Source organism: Glycine max, chromosome 6 (assembly GCF_000004515.6).
Source record: "Glycine max cultivar Williams 82 chromosome 6, Glycine_max_v4.0, whole genome shotgun sequence".
Lineage (NCBI taxonomy): Eukaryota > Viridiplantae > Streptophyta > Magnoliopsida > Fabales > Fabaceae > Glycine > Glycine max.
In genome coordinates this window covers 47,045,407-47,065,616 of record NC_038242.2, presented here as the reverse complement: position 1 = coordinate 47,065,616, position 20,210 = coordinate 47,045,407, and the positions used below count along the sequence as shown (strand labels likewise).

The following is a 20,210-nucleotide window of genomic DNA, read 5'->3' as shown; positions in this document are numbered from 1 at the left end:
AAACATAATAAGATTTTAATTCTAAGTGTTTTCTTAACTCTAAAATCCCAAAAACACTCTACACAGTACTAGTGAATGCAGAGAAAATAAATATTATAAATTACAATAAATAGAAGAAAAAAAACTAGTAAAATTATGGGTCTTAATGCGGCAGAATCAAAGAAGATTAGGAGGGACAAAAAAATGATCTTTAATATTTTCATAGAAAAAATATTATAACATTTTACAAAATTAGTATGACAAAAAATTTTAAAATACTTAGGTTTTTATAAATTATAACTACCTATTTCTTCTTTTATTTCTTATAACTTTTTACTTTCATTTTAAAAATAATTTTCTTGTGTGGACAACACTTATTCTTTTAATTATGTGGTGAAATTTTTTTTGAGTAAAAATATATTTGTGGGGACAATTGCCCTGGGATGAGTGCATCCACCAAGTTTTATCCTCACTCACTATCATTGTTGATAATATTTCCACTGATCCCGAATTATAGTAAAACAAATGTCAATGAATATTTTTAAAATATTGGTTAAAGATCTAAAATAGAAATATTTTTATTAAGATGCATAAAACACAATAAATACCCCAAATAACTTTTGATAAACTGTAACATGAAACATTTTACTTAATAGTAAATGTTGGGAAATATTTATTAAAAAATAATTTTATCTTACAAAACATACTTTTTAATGATTCATTTGAGTAAATTGTTGCTTCTCGAAAAAGAAAAAGAAAAGAATTTGAGCAAATTGTTATTAAAAATATATAAACCGATTGAAAACTTTGAGAAACATGGACAAATTGGCAAATGTGAAGACACTTAATATTAATAGAAAATTTATTTCAGTGATACAGATTACATAGTGCCACCCATCATTTCACTTTTTCAACCATTGTTACTATGGATAAACCTCGATTAGAGACTTAAAACCTAGAACTGGAGTTATCTTGTAGCTATTGAAACCTGCAGACAAAAACAATTTAGCCCAGTCTTTCTCATTTCTCTCTTTCCCAGTGACTAACACCATCATCTCAATATCATAGAAGAGCTTTGTTTGATCTAATTCACTGTCTCCTTTCTCGTTTCCTATCACCACGTCTATGATAATCACCTTTCCTTTATCTTTGTTTGCGATTGCCTCCTTACATCTCTTCAGGATTTTCAAGCATTCCTCATCGTTCCAGTTATGCATTATAGTCTACATGTCAATCAAATTACAATGACATTAGATATTAATTTGCTATTTATTAGTAAAACAATATTTTGTATGGTAACTTTCAATTGTAGAAGGTCATAATAAACAGAATAGATATCTATTTTACAAATCAAACTATTATGCAGAATGAGTTATATAAAATTGTGTGTGAGAAGTAAATCTTATATATATCACAAAGTCGTGAGAGAAGTAAATCTTTTTTTTATATATAATGAGAAATTAATGGTAAAATATGAAGACACTCCTAATATTACAGAGCAGGGTACCAATGGAGAAAGTGATTCATCAAGTGATGATGAAAGTGACATCAAGGCGATTCAAACTCACTCAAAAAAAAAAGTAAAAAACTTGTGCAAAATTGCATTGGTGAGAAGTAAATTTTAGTCATAAGATAAAATCATAAAAGATTAAAATTAAACTATAAAGTTGTGTAACTTTTTAAATAATAATGTAACTATTGAATAACTTTTAATCCTAACCTTCAATTTATAGTTGTTCACTTCATACATCCCACACATATATATATATACACACACAAATATTATGAATAGAAATTAATTTGACTAAATTTCTTGAACAATATGTTAGTGGCATGCATGTCAAATTATCAAGCAAATTACACCCTAATTATATATACAATCTTGTAGACAGTCAAAACGTTAATGTTGTGCTAAAGGTGTAGTAAGAAGATAATTAATACTAAGATAATATTTACCTTCAACATAATGGAATCAGCAGAAGGAATTGCTTCAAACATGTCCCCATGAACATATTCTACGTTCTCTGTTCCTTGCAAGCCATCAACAACATGTGGGAGATCAAACACAATACACTTCAATTGAGGAAACGACTTGGCAATGGCCTTAGCCATAGTCCCAGTTCCACCCCCAACATCAACCAAAGACTCCAATCCACTAAACACTCCCTTGCACTTCTCAATCAACACGCTGGAAATCAACCGTGAGTCATTAGTCATGGCATCATTAAAAAGGTGGTTGAGTTTGGGCTCAGAGCTAGCATAATCCCAAAATGCCATCCCATTTTGTGTGTGAAACGGTGTAGGGTCTTCATTTGTGAACCAGGTAGAGAATTGAAACCATGGATTCACCAAAATTGGATCAAGTATGACTTGTGGCAAGGAAATCATACTAAAGTGATGGTCCTTAAGGAGTAGTTTAGATGCATCAGTTAGCACATAACTCACTTCTTCTTGCTCATAATTTTCGGTGGCATTATTGTGTTGAGAGAAGAAACCGGAATGAGTCAAAATTTGCATCAAGCGGAAAATGAAGCAAGCCTTAGAAGGGTGAATTGGAAGTGAAGCAATGAGTTGAGAGAGTGGCATGGGTTGGCCATACTTGTGTATTACATCAGGTATGCACAAATCAATTGCACATTTAAGGGACATAGAGTTTATGAATCCGAAAGTTTGATCAAATATGTGGGTTTGAGCTCGAAGTAGTTTTGCATAATGGTCTTCATTATCAAATTCCATGTTTTGCAAATTTAATTGAACTAGCTGCTAGATTTTGTTATTAGCAACCTCACACCATGGGTGGATTTATAGTGCCAGCACGTGCACTATTAGTTTATTAAAATAAGAATGCAACACCATATTACCTTAAATTATTGTGGAGACAGCTTGATATGCAATAATTTTGTTAAAGTTGCCGAAAACTATAGAATAGTCTTCACTCTTATATTTGTAATGATATACACGTGTATTAATTCTAGTTGGAAAAAAAAATCTTTCCTAAGATTTTCCTCCATATCTACTTAAATCAACACTTAATGTGGGTAAGTTATGCGAGTTATATATATAAAATAATTTCTCCTTTGCAGATACTATATGACAAATGCAATCAACCTGACGTTCGTACGTAGTTGAAAATTTAGGAAATTAATAATATGAAATGTATCGAGTTTGGACTCAGCTTCATTACTTGGCTTCATCATGCTTTTACTTTCCAAATTTGTAAATATCAAGCATAACAAACACATGCATATATAGAGCTTCCTTCTCCGTATGATAGGTCTCAACTGCATCAAATCAAATAATAAAATTCCAATTGTGGGACTGATCGATAATTAGCGCATTTGCTTTGGAGATAAAACCTTTTTTTTGGATAAAGGGGATAAAACTTTTTAATCATTTACAAAGTTGTATGTCAATCTTTATGAATTATTATTTTAAGTCATATGTTATTGGTCAAAAGTGTTTATTAATTTTATTGATGATTATTTTTTATTAAAAAATATCTGATAAATTCTTCTAAACTTAAATCTAAGATTTTTCTAAAGGATTAAAACTAAGTTTTACTTAGACAAACGACATATTGGTTATGAATTATTATATTATAAGGATTTTAAAGTTATCACCGAATATGATTGAATTATTATATTATAAGGATTTTAAAGTTATCACCGAATATGATTGAATTATTATATTATAATAATTTGAAAATGATCACAAAAGAAAGAAAATAAAGATAGTAAGTGTTAACTTTTTATAACTTGGGATTAAGGTGGAGTTTGAATTAGCTTGATTTATCAAAATTATTCAATTGAGATTAATATTTGATTTTTAATTTACTAAAAAGTATTATAATTAGTGGTTAACAAATATGTACTTTTAGTAACACTAACTACATAGATCAACCGACGCAAGAGTTATTATTTTTATAACTAGTCTAAAGAAGCTTATAGAAAAATTAGATAAGAAAGCTTTTGAAAAAATAAAATAACATAAATTAATTTTAACTTCTACGAAAAATTTCATATATTTTATCTTTTTTATTTTATTTTCTTCTTTTATAAATAATTATTAAGAAATATATCAAATCTTACTGTTAATCATATTTAAATTTTTTAACATTAATAACAAATTAAAATTAAGAAGAAGAAAAAAACAAACTTGGCAATCATTCATTCATATTTCTTAATTCAACCAAATCCAAAAAGATCTTGATGGTCCATTCCCACTATGAAATGTCGTAACTGCTCTGCTTATTTGATATATGCTTTACCTGTTCTCCCATCTTGCACTTAGCCAAATTATTTGCTCTGTTTATCCCAAGAATCCATTGCATGATTGATATACATTATTTTGATAAAACTGTCGGTGTTTTTTATTCTATCAATAGCTTTCTTAATATTTTAGATAAGTTTTAAAAAAATGCATTAATTGCGGAAACGGAAATTATATCTCTTGGAACATTTTTAATATTTTCTTTAAGCCATTTAGATATTGAAATAATTTATCACTTGATAAACAATGTATCCTATTTTTGTTAGGTACGCAAATGACGTTCCATCATTTGTCTTTAGTTCTCTTTTTTATTTTTTGAGAACATTGTCTATAATCCTGAGTTAAAACTTAAAAGCAATCGGAATTCGTGCCCGATGAGCTTGTTTGTTCTTTCATTATATAGCATATTATGTAAAAATAAAGTTATATTTTTTTAATAACCAAATTGATATTAAATGACAATTTAAAGACTATTTTATCATTAGATTATCTACAAAACTAATTTATTATACTTTTAACAAGTCCTGGAATCATATTTGAAATTTTTTTCAATAATCAATTTGTCAACGTCTCATTTTTTAATACGAACTTGACTATTTATCTAAAAATTATCACTCCGCTAAATTTAAATCTAAATATTTGAGTTTGCCTCCAAAATCTAATTAGATTTACATAAAATAAAATCAAAATACTAAATCATCAGCATGTGCACAATTTCTTCATAAAAAATTCAAAAGGAAAATCGTGTTTAGCATGATTTCTGCGTATGTGAGATCATCATAACTAGGGGTGGGTAAGCGGGTCAACTCACCCTGCGTAAGGTCCGCCAGCATAAGTTTACATTGACAGTGGATCGGGTCAGTCCTCTCCGCTTCTTACAAAGACCAAATAAATTGGTCTGCCCCCGCCCCGCAAGTCAAACGGGCCGGTCCGCGGGTCTAGTTTTAAAAGAATTTCAATTTTAATAAAAATATAATACAATCAAATTAAGTTCAATACTGATGTAAATAAAATCTCAATAATTAGTCAATTACATCAATAAAATAAATAATGTCTTAACAAAAGAAAATTCAAGCAATAAATCTAAAATATAAAATTTAAACACCTCCAACAACAAATGATTCCATATTTGAAGTAGCTTGAGACTTCTCCATCTTCAAATTTAAGAGTACAACAACAATAAATCGGCCCAACAAAAATAGGATAAAAAACAAATTCTAGCTAGAGAGAGAAGAGATGTACTTTGCGTAGTGGTACGGTGGTGGGCCGAGACTGTGCCACTATGGTGTGTCGCGTGACTACGTGAATGTGAGTCGCGTTTTGTTTTCCCTACAAGGGAAAGAGTCATATGACTTGTGTGTGACTACGTGGTGGAAAAAATCGTGAGGAGAAAAAATGTTATTAGTCTGCTACAATGATAACTGCTAAATTTGATGTGAGTTATTTTTTATAATAAAAATATATTAAAATAATTTAAAAATATTTATTTAACAATTATTTTTAACTTAAATGATAAGAATTGCTATTTTTATTATTTATGCCTTGCAGATATGAAAAGGATATATTAAAAGAAAAAAAGATCGAGAAAATATAAAAAATGAAAATTTTTAGCATGTTATCACTTATCTTTTTTATCCTAATCTTTTATTTCTGTTATCTTTTATTTTTTATTTTATCCTTTTTTATCTTTATCATCTTTTAATTTAAATCTTTTATTTTTATTTTTAAATCTTTATCTTATCTAATATATTTGTGAAAAAGAGAAAATCAAACCTAATATACCCAATGCGGCTTGCGAGCAACCCGTGGACCCCGCAGGCCAAACCCGCATAGTCTGCGAGTTAAACGGGACAGACCCAAAAATATGACATAATCACCAACCGTTTAAAAAAATTAATCCGTAACTCGTGCGGACCGCGGACCCCACAGGCCAGTCCATGAACCTGAACCCATTTATTCACCCTTAATCACAACTTACCCATTCTCATAATTAATTCAAAAAATACTCATTCTAATAATTTAAAAAAAAAAAAACACCAGAATGGAATTAAAAAATAGCCGTTTTTCACTAGCACAGGTAGAATTAATAAAATAAGACTCGTAAAACATTTAGTGGTGCAATCAATCAGATATTTTTTGTTATACATAACGGAGCATTGTACAGCACGAAATTATTTGTAACAATCGATGGTGCAATCCGGCACACATCACATAATTCGTCCCATTATAACCTATTTGGTTTTTATAGGGAAAACTACACAAGCAAATAATTTGTTCAAGGGTTTTTCTCATGCTATAGGATCGCATATTCAACCAAAAATTGTTGGTAAGACCAAAAGTAATTTGACACTTGAGTAAAGGTATCACTTTACCCCCAAATGGTTCGACATGGTAAGGGGTTGCCAGATAAACAACCCCAAATACCTCCTGATCAAAAAATAATCGTATTTCAATCAAAACCAGCTTTTATATTTATTTATTTTGGATATAAGCTTTAGTTTATTTGTTGAAAATATTTTCTCCCACCCCCCCCCACCAGACACAGCCAATTTTATACATAAATGAACGCTAGATGTCAACAAAACATCTGTAAAAACCAGTTGAAGAAAAAAATATTAGAATGTGCTTAACTTTTTCAAAACTTACAAAGGACTCCAAATTCCAAAACCTGGCTGAGCTGCGTGACCCAAGAAAATTATAAAAACACCCTAATGGTCAATTAATGCAGGAATGAGATGCTCCACCTCTATCAAACAACCCCAGACTACAATTTATGGCATTTGCCAGAACTCTTCAGAACAAATATGAAATAAATTAAAAAGAAAAGAGGAAAATCTATATAATTTCAAAAGCTGAAAAAAAAATAGAAGACTCAATAATCAAAATTCCGATTCTGCTATAGCATTTTTCCTCTCCTGTCCATAACAATGGCGAATGCAACTATTGTACCATCCTCTGTCTTTCACCAGCGTCCTCACGCTCAACCTGAAAACAATAAGAATCAAGGTTGCAATATCAGGTCCTGAACCCAAGATATTTTGGGTATTTCATACATCTCTAAACTCTATCAGTGTCAACAATGAAGAAAATTACTCTAATATGGAATTGTATATAATTCAACCCTGTATGGCTGGCACTCATACAGTCCACTATGTCATTGCTTTTGCTTTTCAAAAGTTAATTCTAAAATTAAAGATGGAATGGAGCTAACTGATGCCCTATTCTTTAAAGAGTAACGAATATTAATCATAAAATTACAGCATGTGTCTGGCGTAATGATCTGTTATAACTTTCAGAATGTAGCTTTGGCAAACCAAACACAAAACAAAAACCAAGTAAAATCAAGCAACAGGAACTGAGGAAAGGAAAATATCGACAAGGATTTGATTCACATCATTGTCAGTGCACGGTACACAGAAAACACATGCACATATAACATATTATTGAAGTAAACAACAGAGGATTGGCTTTGTTAATAACTAAAAAAAACTAACATACCCCAGTGCCCCGAAGCTCCTTGCTATGTGAAGGTATGGGGGAGGGTCATTATATGCAACACTACCCTTGCATATGCAAAGAGGCTGTTTCCATATTAGAGAACCCATGACCAACTGGTCATCAAGGCACAACTTTACTGCTGTGCCAGGGATCGCCCCCACTTTGTTAATAGCTAACTTCTTTAAAAAAAATAAGAGGCATTGCTCAATTTTCAATCTCAGAAAATCAAAATTGTTTCCACTTTCTAACATTATCTTGAAAGTTCGGAGCACTGAAATTGCAGTCTATGGTATCATTTATTTGAAAACAATAATGGGTATGGCCTTCAAATTAGAACTGAATGTCAACAATTATAAATTATACATATTGAAATTATGATCTGCAAAACTTCCCCAAAGTTAAGATGTTCACAGAAAGTAATATATAGAATTACAATATCCAATAGCATTTAAAAGCGCTGATATTTTTTCATAGAAGAAAATATTGTATAATTACCTCAACAAGTACCCTTGTCTTCTTTAATTTAGAACCAAGGCCATTCTTCTCAAGTTTCTTTGAAGATAATGCCATTTTCCTTTTTGCTCTACTCTGATCAATTGCTTCTTCCTCTTCATCATCAGTGCTTTCAGCTGCATTAGTAAGACTTTGTCATGCTTTTGCTTTTCAAATGTGTAAGTTTGGAACTATTTCAAAACTCGTGAAAGGTGACACAGAGATTCCTTCTCAATATGAAAGGTTATCATTTGCAAAAATTGTTTGTATAAATTATTAGATTAGATTATAATAATTTGAAAGTAATCAGAAGACATATGATTGTAGATCAGTAAACTTTGTTTTAATTTTTAAATCTTTTTCCTTTTAACATCATAATTTCCATAAATTTAAAGATGAAAAGACTTGGAAGATCTGATTACAGAATCAAATCTAGAATAAATGAAGTACATGAGTGACTAAAGAAATTATGCAGCCAACAAAATTCTCATCTAATATATTCAGCATTTGAAGTCAAAACAAAACTAAGATAATAATATCCTATCTATTATGTCTACCTAACTAGGTGCAGAACATGGATAACATGACCTGCTTAACTATATCATACCAGCCTCTTGGTCAGAATCCTTGAATTTGGGCTTCATAATCAAGCAAAACCAAATTCCTTGTTGAGTGAAAAAATATTTAAAACAAAAATGGAAACCTAATTCACGATTTCATCACTTACAAAAAATGTCATTCAATATATATTTGAACGTGTGAAAAATATTCAATCCATGTTGCAAAGCTTCTAAACTAAATGTTACCATTTTCATCATCGTCAAAATCACCCTGAGACTTGAGAGTTGCAAAACCACCAAAATCCTCCATGTCTTCTTCCTCTTCAAGTTCATCATAACCTTCTACATATTCTACCTCTGGTTCCTGTTCAATCCAAAAACAAACAATTGATAAATTGAACAGACTAAACACATTAAAAAGTTAAATTCCAAATAGTTTTAACTGAAACATAATTGACAACAGAAAAAAAAAAAAAAGAAAAAAGATGGATAAGTGAATACATACCTCTTCATCCTCTTCTTCATCAGCAATTTGAAGTTTCTCCATATCAAGAACTTTATTGTACTCTTCAAGAGGATAATTGTATATATCACTTTGTTGATAAACTCCTTTTTGAAGGCGTTCTAATAGCTCTTTTTCAATAGACTAAATAATATTCAAAAGCACCAGTGAGTAATGTGAAAACAACATACAATTTAATGGGCATGGGTAACATTAAGATTAACTATGACCTTTTCTAACAAAGCTGCTTTTTCGGCCTTCTCTTCTCTTCGAGCCTCTCTCTTTTTCTCTTTCCTTGGAGTTGTCATTATTTTCTCCCTGTACAACAGCAACCACAATAACCAATATGATAAACTGCTATGGAGAAACAGATATGAACTTTCATTGTAGACAACGACCTAAAATATAGATAAAGGTATAAAGAATTGCCATATGAATGTAACACAATGCAAAGATCTCACATCAAACATAAAATCATATTCAAAATAATATATACACATGTAAAAATAACAGACGGGAAGAATACCTATAAAGTCACAGCAGTCAAATAAATTCTAGTTTAAATTCTGAAAAGGGAACTTATCCACAAACAGATTAGTGTCAAATAAAATGGGATCAAACAGATTAACACTAAAATTTAGTGTTCTAGGGACATGACACAAAATCTTAAAGTTATTGAATTATAGCATGTTTGGTTTAGATTCACTTCTAGCATAATTGATTAAAAAATCATGGTAGGAGTGAAGCAACAAATAGTTGCTTCAGATCTTTCATGGGGTCGCCATGATTTTATGGACCAGAATCAATTCTCACTTGTTATCCAAACACACTATTAATCTTATAGGCTTGAAGAGAAGGCTGAAAAGGCAGATTTTGGTGCATACTCAGAATGGTTCAATACAAAAACAGATCCTATAGAACCTATTATTTACAAAAACAGATCCTATAGAACCTATTATTTCTGTTTATATTATGACTACATACATATGCTTTGCTTTTGGTCCATTACAATGTAGAAGTAATTGATTTCTAGTAAGTGTTTCCTGATTATTAAACAAATAAGCAAACAGAAAGAAGCAGAAAAAACTGGACAAAAAAGTCAACCACAATATTTCTAATGTGATGTGCCCTCTAATTAAGCAGATAGGCTACCCCTCATTCATAAACTTGTCCCTCTTTAGAATTACTTGTCACAAAATGTACTTCGAAAGAATAAGCTTGTAGTGTAATTATGTCAAATTACAAAAAACAAAGTAGACAATCCATTCTAATAAATATTGGATAAAAAACAAAAGTAATGAGAAGGTTGTAAAATTACATCTACAAGTGGGAGATCTATTTTTTTCCTTAGCTGGAGTAGTATAATGTTATTCTCACTAAATTGGATTTTAAGGAGAATCAGCACCAGAACTAAGCATCATGATAGTAGTCAAACATTTAGTTGGTTTGTCTTGGCTTCCCTCATTTCAAGGAAGTGAAGGAACAAGCCAAATTTAGCCCATAGTCTAAACCATCAGCAACTGATTCATTGAAAATCAGATGTAATATGGTGGGGCTTTGAGCTTTTACTTCATGTGGTAAATTCTTCAGAAAATTATATTTCCTTCACACACACATGCAAAAATGCATTTATCAGATTGGTTATTCAAATGTTCAGAATCAACAAGCAGGAATCAAACAAATTAAGAGCATCTGGAGCACAAGCTTCTTATGGATAAATTAGGTATGGTTTGTCATGATAAAACAAAATGCACATGAGAATTTGATTTCAAACCTTGTCTTCAAAGCAAGTTTCCTCATACGTATCCTCATCTGTGTCATTTTGGTCAAGCGTTGCTTTATCTTGTGTATAAGAAGTTTGGGCCAATACAACTGCCAATGCAGAATGGTCAAGCACACAACTGATCTTGATAATCACTAACATGTAAAACATTGAATACATAAACATGTCAAAAGACAACGTAGATCCACAGTACCATATGTTTGTCTATGATTTCAAGTGCCTTCTCATAATTCCTTGGCAACTTTACTCTTTCCCACAAATCTTTCGGCATATGAGCTCTTTCGATAGTTTTCATGTAAAGGTAAAACACTCCTGCAACATCCAATGCAATATCATGATTATTTGCATACTCTGCCATGAATTCCCCACTTATAGCATTGGCCATTCATCAGGATAACCATTAGGGGCATTTCGAAGAGTTTCCATGAGCTTTTTTGAATTTATCTTGATATTTCCGCAGAAAATTAAAGCTGATTCGTTAAACAGTGAAGCTTATTGAATTAAGCAACAAAAATTTTCACAAATTAAGCTATGATTAAGGGTCCATTTGCTTAAACTTAAAAAAGAAATTAATAAAATAAGCAATTTTCTGCTTTTTTTTAAGATGCGAATCCTATAAGCCAGTTTGTTTAAACTTAAAAAAAACTGTTTCTTATATAAGTGCTTATTTAAGAAGCTGGTAGGATTTGCTTCTTAAAAAAAGCAGAAAAGTGCTTATTTTAGGTAAAAAAAATAAAAGTAGTTTAGACAAACACATCGGAAACTCATAAAACTGCATATTTTGTTTAAAAAAACACTTGTTTTAAAAAATAAGCTTAAACAAACTGCTTTTTTATGTTTAAACAAACTGGTCCTAAATAAATGCTCATTTAAGCTGTTTATCCAAACACGCCCTTAATCATTGATATGTTGCACACAATAAAACCAAACCAGATTATTTCCATATGGGCACATGAAGAACAAAAGTGAGACATCAAAGACAATTTAAATAGGGCCTCACAAAGCCATCTTGTGGATTCTCCAAAGAACCAAACTTTAACCTCAACTCAACCAAAGGGTGCAGCTTCATTCACACCCCACAAGCATTTCATCGCTACGCATTAATTTCTACCCCCAAAAAAGCCCCCCCAAAAAAAAGAGTGCGTGTAAGCAAAAGTACCATTGTCATCGCGAATGGTGGCATAGCGACTATTAGCCAAAGGGCACGAGCTTCGGTTACAAACCCCAGTCACGTTGTAAGGGTTTCTACAAAAATTCCCCGTCGCAATTCTACAAAAGAAAAAAAAATCATAAATCTGAGGAGGAAGTAAAGAAAGTGAAAATTGAAGAAGTGAGGGTACTTACTTGGCCATGTAACTGCAATGGTTGTGCCTGATAACTTGCCATATGACCTCGTCGTGCTGCATCGCTGAAGCAAAATTTTAGGGTTCTGCTTCGGTGGCGGTGTCGTTTCAGGGAGACGACACGAAGATGGGTGTCGTTTGGTTGCGGAGTGAGAGAACCAGAGGCGCCGCTGTGAACGATGGAAAGGGAAGGGCTTACTTTGAGAGACGACGGTGGCCTCCGTGAAAAAGCGTTAAGGGTAGGTTTCACTTCAGGGTTTTATTTGAGGTTCTTCGTCATCTCATGCCTTAATTTAATTTAATCTTTAAAATCTGTCCAAAAAAATCTTGTAATAATTCACTCAAAATTTTGTCATAGAAAATCATAAGAAAAAATTGTCAAAAAAAAATTCACTCTAAATTTTGATACAACGGGATTCGTCAATTTAAATTGTTACTTTTTCTGCAATTTAAATTTTACTTCATAGTATTAGTATACTATAAGATGTTTATTTTAATATATATATATATATATATATATATATATATATATATATATATATATATATATATATATATTCCATCCCTTTTTAGTATTTTTTTCATTTCGGTTACTCCTATAAAATTTTTTGTTTGTTTTAATCATTACAAAATGCATTTATTTTTTTTCTTTGTAAAATATTTATTATAGTACTTTTAATAGTAAAAAAACATTTCAAATAATAAAAAAATGTTATTTAAAATTTTTTAAGGAAGAAAAATAAAATAAACTTATTTTATAAAAACAAAAATTAAAAAACATTAAATTACAAAAACTAAAAGACATTTAAGTCTTAAAGGAAACAATGAATTGAGTTAGGACATTTAAAGTATGATTTCAAATTATTTTTAAAATGTATTAAGTTCAATTTGTAAATTTAAATTTGTAAAAAATAACTTTAATTTTAGAAAATCAATTATGAATATCTTGATTCTGGAAACTTGGTAAATAAATCGTTTAAAAATAAAAACTCTTCAATTTTTTATTTCAAATATAGTATTAAAAGCCTTCTAAAATAATTGATTTGTTCAACAAATAAATTTTTATGATAAAGAATTAAGATTTTAATTTTTATTCGCTATTAGTATAAATATTTTTATATTTTAATTAAAAAAAGTAAATATAACTTTTAAAATAATATTTTAAAAACTAACATTTTTTGGCTGAGGGAAAGGGGCTAAAGCTGAAACCCAAAAACAGAACTAACGAACAAAAGCAACCCCACTAACATCAGCTTGTAACGACAAAGACAAAAAAATGGGAGACTCAAAGGATATGTATGCATCCTAGTGTGCTTCGCCAAAGCATCTGCAACACGTGGGAGATTCTAATATGTCTTAACCAACATATTTATTAATCCTCTCGACAGTCATTCAGATACGTACCATGCATGCACCAAGGCGCACACGAACCTAAGACGCAAGAGAAAAACTCAACATGCCAACCCAGAGAGTTTTTAATAATACCACCGCAGGAGGCCTTGAAGGTGGAGCTGGAAAAAGCACCATCACAGTTAACTTTCATCCAATGCTCTAAGGGAAGGAGTCATTTCACCTGACAATGAACAACTAGGTATTTCTTAACAAAAGTGTGTGATTGTGTCATGAGTCTCTAGCAATTATGTCCTCGAGCATACTATCATTCTTCTTGCACATGGTCATATCCAGCTCCTAAGCACCATTAAACACCATGTTGTCATGTCTCAGCCATATAAAGTTCATGGTAATCGATCCCAAAGCAAATAGGTCAATCATCCTTCAAATGGTTGGTATTATTCAAATTCTCCATAAGCCAAACCTCCAAGTCCCCTTGGAAAAAAGAGTTCCAAGCTTGGGGAGCTATGATATGCTTCCACAATCTTCGCATATTGACAATCACACACGACATGAATGACAGTCTCAACTTCCCCATACATCGGACAAGCAGGACTATCTACTATAAACCTCAAATACCTCTTGGCATTTGTATAAAAGGCATCATGGCTTAACTTCCTCAAAAAAGACAGATTCGTTTGGGTCCTTAACCTTGCAAAGAGGATCATGTTGAATCACAATCCCATTGGTGATAGTTTGATATGCCACTGCCAAGGAAAAGTCCTCATCCTTTGAGCCTTCCCAAGTCAAAGAATTTAACACTGCTATACTACAAGGAGGAGGAATAGCCAAGATAATGTTACCTATCTCGATTGGGAGCATTTCCTTCGGATAGTTGGAATCCCAACCTCCTTCCAAGTTGACCACTTCCCCCACCTTTTTTATAACATCCTCTGCAAGAACAAGCTTGAGGGAAAGACTTTCAAGAGTGCCCCTCTAAGGAACCCATTTATCTTTCCAGAAAATGATGCTTCTCTCATCCCCAATGAGCTAAGAGATATTTCTCTGGAATTTCTGCCAACAAGCGTGAATGCCACACCATAAGTTTGAACAAGTGGTGTTCAAGTTAATGGAAGGCAAAAGATTATTCGTGCATCCATACTTAGCCCTGACAACTTGGGCCCAAAGGTTGTCCTTATTGTTACACATGTCTCGAATGACCTTCAGCTAGCATATATGCTTTGTTATGCTCATCAACATCATCCCATTGGAAAGATGAGTCAATTGATCAAGTTTATCGCATGTGGATTTTGGGAGGAAAGAGGATTGCATGGTATAGGCAGCACTACTAGAAAATAATAATTTAATGTCGGCCAGTTAACATCGATTTTAGAAAAATCGATGTTAACCAAAAGCGAAGTGATATTTTTGTAAATAACGTGTCATTGTTAACATTGATTGTAAAATAATTGATGTTGAGCATGTAACTTAACATCGGTTTTATGAAAATCAATGTTGTGATTTATTTCTTGACATTGATTTTTCTTAAAATCAATGTTGTAGTTTATGTCGTTGTCATTCTAATGTTTCTAATGCCCTATTTTCCATGATATCGTGCCATTCGTTCCTCTTCCCTTAAAAATTTCCAAACTTTGCCATCACACTATGTGCATCTCCACCATCACGTTGTTCCTCAGCCACAACTTCAACCTCATGAGCGTCCTTGAGGTCACCATTAAAGTCTACTCCTACCAGGCCAACTTCACCATCTTCGTCATCACCAAGCACAAGAAGGCCTCGTTGAAGATCGTCGTAGTGCTCCAGGACTATATATATAGAGCAGTACAATGACGCCTTGGAGAACCTCCAGAAGTCCATGGAGGCCATTCTGTCACATGATCTCGGCACCATTATCGATATGCTTAGTGTTGTTATGGCAGATGTTTCTGAGTGCGAGAGTAGGTTTGAGGAGCATAAGGTTAGCATTACTACTAGCATTTGACTTTCCATTGCTTCATTGATTCCCTATTAGGAAGGGTTTGCTCTATTAGGAACGATTGGTTCCTTATTAGGGTTTGACGAGAACCCTAAGGACTATGTCAATTGCTCTACCATTCAGTGGCATCATGTCTCTGTTTATCCTCAAAAATTGGGAGACCTTCTCACCAAACAAGTTGTTGCTTCGTATATTATCACAGGTAAAGTTTTTGTCCCTTTTCCCTTTGTTGTTTTTCTCACATTTTCTTATCTTTGTTGTTTTAAGAAGGAGTTGGGGACACAGGAAGGGAAATATGGTTTATGGAAAATGGTAGAATTGTGATTGTTCACTATTCACATCTCAAGCATTTGTCAATTTATGGACTTGTTTCATGTTACCATAAGTGATAATGTATGGTTTTTTATTTGTCTTATGTAATGTTTTTTGGACTTGTTTCATGTTACCATAAGTGATAAATTTTCCAGACATGTGCCAATAACTCATGCATATATGTATACAATTTTAAAGCATTATATTTTTCATAAGAGTGGATTGCTAAGTAGTTTTGGAGTTAAAATGTTGGTATAGATGAAAATATAAGCATGAAACTTCTAAGAAATTGGTTAATTATTAATGGAATATTGGTTAAGGTTCCTACATGATTTTGTTTTTAATTTTGTTGAAAATTAAAATTTCAGTTTCTTTAAGAGAATAACAAATTATTTGGAAAACTTTGCGGAAAATTGTATTGTCAGTCTTTCAAGGGAATTCTTGTTTGATATACTATACTAAATGCTATAATTAGATAGAGGATGGTATAATAGATATTTGGTTGTTTGAATAATTCATTAACAAAAGGATAACTCTTACCTTTAAATGAATATTTGCAATTTTCAACGAATTGTCAATACTATTTGCTATGTTATTATGAAGATAAATTAGAAGATGCTCAAAGTTAAAAACTTTGAGGAAGATACTTAACACTATGTTAAAGGTATAAAGCATTTTGTTACTGATAGTTTATAGGCTTCTTTCTGTTCCAAATTTCATGTTGATATTTGCTTTATCTTTATTGTGTAGTTCAATCTACAGATGAATCATTTTCACTAGAACTCATCAAAGGATAAGATCAAGAAGTTGAAGATTAGACTAGTTCATTTTCACCAAAACTGTTTCATGGTGATGAAAATGAGAAAGTTATTGATCCTGAAGAGGATCGATCTCTATTGATAATCTTTAAACATGGTTTTTAACAATAATCTCTTTGTGTGAGTGTGTTTGTGTGTGTCAAGTGTATAGACCAACTCTACAATGATGGTACATTCGTAGGAGTGAAAATGTATGATTGAAAAGGAAGAGCAGCAGAGATGAATTCAACAAGCAATGGCATCAAAGCCTGCTCCACCAGAAGACAATTTTGAGAAGAAGGCCATGAAAGCTATGAGAGTTATGGAAGATGTAGTGTTTAGCTCTGGTGATGAAGTGAATTTAGATTCACAGGTATCCTATCTTGGTTATTTATGTAAATTTCTATCTTTGTGAAATGTCATTGAATGCTCGTCGCCTTCTATGATTCTTAGAAATTTATATGTTTGATAGATTTAAAAATACTTAGTTCATTGTACGATTATATAAAGTTCTGGTTATGTCTACCCTTAAATTTTAGGAAGTTGAGATATAAACAAAATGCATTTCAATTTTAATTTGAAAAAAAAAACACATTTCAAATACCATATTATTTTAAAGTAGCTCTATCAAGAATGTTAGCACCAAACCACCCCATCATCGGTCTCTTCTCTTTAACTTAACCAAACTATGACTTCAGTCTTCAACTTTGTAGTATCACTTTAGTCCTTAATGACAATATAAAACATCATTTGAGATTCAAGTCAACTTTTGGCTTAAAACGACTTAAGAAAAAGGGTTTTGAGAGGTGAAATCCAAATCCATTATGAGTAACATCATATTTCAATATATGATGTTTGTCATCAACAAAGTTAGTGTAGATGGACGAAATCACGAAAATAACATATTTCAATATATGGAGGATTGATTTCATCAATTTCAAAGTACATAGACTATAACCATGTTTGACGGAAAGTAAAAGGACCAAAAACACATTTTTCCCATAATAAAACCACACAATAATCTTTATTTATTCTTATTTTTTTAATTCCTTAAAGCTTTGCAATAAAAAATTTAGTGGGATGCACTATGTTGAGTTTAGCTTATTGCATTTGGTGTTTACATTGGAGTTAGATTCAATAGTTTTATGAAATTACTTCATTCATACTTCTTTATATTTTGATATTGACATCTAGATTTTTTTTTTTACTTTATCATGTGATTTGTTTTTTACCTTATTGTTGTTGTATCCTATGGGGGATTTATCACAATGGCATTGACAGAGGATATACAATTATGGAACTTGGGAGGTAATTGTCACCTTATAACTCCTAGATCAACATAGTTAATTGGTACACTTTTTAGTTCATAGACTCACGATTATTGGTAAGTTTGTGATTCTTGTATGTTTTACTATTAGATCTAGGTTTATAGAAATAACTTCAAGTCAATGCTAGTTGCAGTAGTAGTTTCAAATGAAGAATTTTCCAATAAGTGGGCATACTCAAATGGTCACATAGCTTCCCCCCCCCCCCCCCCCAAACTCTGCTCATTTGATCAATTGAAGAAATATGTGTTATTTGAGCTCAAGTTGACATCTAAGAGAAATAAGGTAACACCTACCAACAATGAAATGATGTTAAAGTAAAAACTTTATTGCTTTAGGTATGAAAAAAACTTAAAATTATTATTATTATTATTGGAAATATTTTTAAACTATGAAGCATGAAGGCTGCATAACATAAACAACAAACTAGAAAGACTTTGATCTTGCAATCACAGAACATTATGGTATATGATTCTCTAATTGTCTTGTTTCCTCTTCAATTTTCGTCCTTCATAAAACTAGCTGAGGGGATTTGAACATATAAAGGGGGTGATATTAGAGCCAGATGAATTTGACATGAAAAAAGATTTGATGACTGCAACACTAAAGACGAAAAGAAACAAACTACTTAAGTATTATTAAGTGATCAGATATCCTCTTATTTTTGTCCTTACTTGGCTTACTCTTATTCATTGTCGTCTATTTAAAAAGTGGTGTACACTGGAAATACCCACAAAATTGTTGATATGTAATAGATGGAAATAGATGAAATGTACCAAAGTTTGAAAGGGAAAAAAGCATACCTTCTAAGTTTTCTTTATTCTAGACATGGATATGTATATTTAGTAGTACCCAATAACCCCATTCCATAACTTATGGTGGACACATTAGAGGCATGATGAGAAATTATGGAACTTGAACAATTACCATTCTAATGTTATTCAAGCCCTTGGAGGAGTTGAAGGAATTCTTAAACACACTTTATTCAAAGGAACATAGTAAGTCTTACTTGTTTTGTTGTTTGAATTTGGTTATTCTTGTTTAGTATTTAACTCTTGTTATTGTGTGTCTACTATGTAAAAAGTTGTAATTGACTTATTGTTATTTTTCCTTGTTAGTTTTCCAACTTGGGAAGGTCTTTTTGGGAAAAGGCATCATGGTTTTGAGGAATCTATGAAGTATAAGAAGCTTACCAATGCTTAAAGATTTGGTCTAAACCAGATACCCAACTGAAGATTTACACCAATGCTCACCAAGGCATCTGTTTACAGCAAGGATAATCTTTGAAGATATCCCTTCAGATATTTAGAGCTCACTTGTGGTAGAAGATCCATGAGAGTGTTGTTATAGATCTCTGTCAAGTTTTGGATCAAGAGTTGGATGCTTTGGAGGTTGAAATTGTTCAAAAGGAAATAATCCATCCAAGGAAAAACTACAAAATAAGCAATTCTTGTGCGAACATTCTTCCCTTTGTTGCCCATAGATGGCCACCAGTCTTGTAGCTGAATCTATGGATTTTTTTTTTATCAAAAGGCAAGAAATAAGTAGTGGGTTGATGTTCAACTACAATGGGGTGATTATGACTCAGGCCAAATTTATGGACTACACAACAAATAACATTTTGATTCTAATGTTTTATACTACAGTAACTTTAATTTTTATACTCTAAAAAATAGTTGCTACATATCTGTCATTTATTTGCTGCTAGTAAAGTTATATGTAGTTCTAATTTTGCAGGTTTCTATTTCCGTTTGATATTTTTGGTAACTCTTATTATTATTATTATTAAAAAATTTGCAACAAACAACATTGATTGGTCTAAAATTGATGTAGAATGTGCCTTTACAACATCGGTTATGACCAAAATCAATGTTATAAAGGCACATTCAACATTGATTTTCGCCAAAATCAATGTGGTAAGCACATTCAACATATAGAAAACGCTTCAAATTACACAATATTATCCAAATTTCTACATCAGTTTCAGCTATAACCGATGTAAATAATGATTTTCAACATTAA

The 20,210-nt window shown here is 31.6% G+C and overlaps 2 protein-coding genes across 2 annotated transcripts; both read right to left on the bottom strand.

Moving 5' to 3' along the window:
- Positions 1-823: 823 nt before the first annotated feature.
- LOC100793263 (probable O-methyltransferase 3) lies at positions 824-2,772 on the bottom strand. The gene is made up of 2 exons (XM_003527357.4): positions 1,936-2,772; positions 824-1,202 (listed from the first exon to the last, which is right to left on the bottom strand). The coding sequence occupies exons 1-2, from the start codon at positions 2,713-2,715 to the stop codon at positions 903-905; spliced, it is 1,080 nt and encodes a 359-aa protein (XP_003527405.1). The 5' UTR covers positions 2,716-2,772; the 3' UTR covers positions 824-902.
- Positions 2,773-6,848: 4,076 nt separating this feature from the next.
- Positions 6,849-12,699, bottom strand: LOC100792740 (protein MAK16 homolog). Its single transcript, XM_003527356.5, has 9 exons — positions 12,428-12,699; positions 12,243-12,352; positions 11,277-11,395; positions 11,075-11,172; positions 9,531-9,618; positions 9,304-9,444; positions 9,045-9,162; positions 8,242-8,375; positions 6,849-7,233 (listed from the first exon to the last, which is right to left on the bottom strand). Exons 1-9 carry the CDS (start codon positions 12,487-12,489, stop codon positions 7,189-7,191), a joined length of 915 nt encoding a protein of 304 aa, XP_003527404.1. The 5' UTR covers positions 12,490-12,699; the 3' UTR covers positions 6,849-7,188.
- Between the last annotated feature and the right edge of the window lie 7,511 nt (positions 12,700-20,210).

What these genes read in the sequence shown, in the direction of transcription:
- LOC100793263 (XM_003527357.4), bottom strand. Translation starts at nt 2,715, where the DNA reads ATGGAATTTGATAATGAAGACCATTATGCAAAACTACTTCGAGCTCAA. An exon ending in CTGATTCCATTATGTTGAAG is followed by an intron (nt 1,203 to 1,935) that starts GTAAATATTATC and finishes ATTGACATGTAG; the next exon opens with ACTATAATGCATAACTGGAA.
- LOC100792740 (XM_003527356.5), bottom strand. Translation starts at nt 12,489, where the DNA reads ATGCAGCACGACGAGGTCATATGGCAAGTTATCAGGCACAACCATTGC. An exon ending in CATTGCAGTTACATGGCCAA is followed by an intron (nt 12,353 to 12,427) that starts GTAAGTACCCTC and finishes TTTCTTTTGTAG; the next exon opens with AATTGCGACGGGGAATTTTT. An exon ending in AAATCATAGACAAACATATG is followed by an intron (nt 11,173 to 11,276) that starts GTACTGTGGATC and finishes CTGCATTGGCAG; the next exon opens with TTGTATTGGCCCAAACTTCT.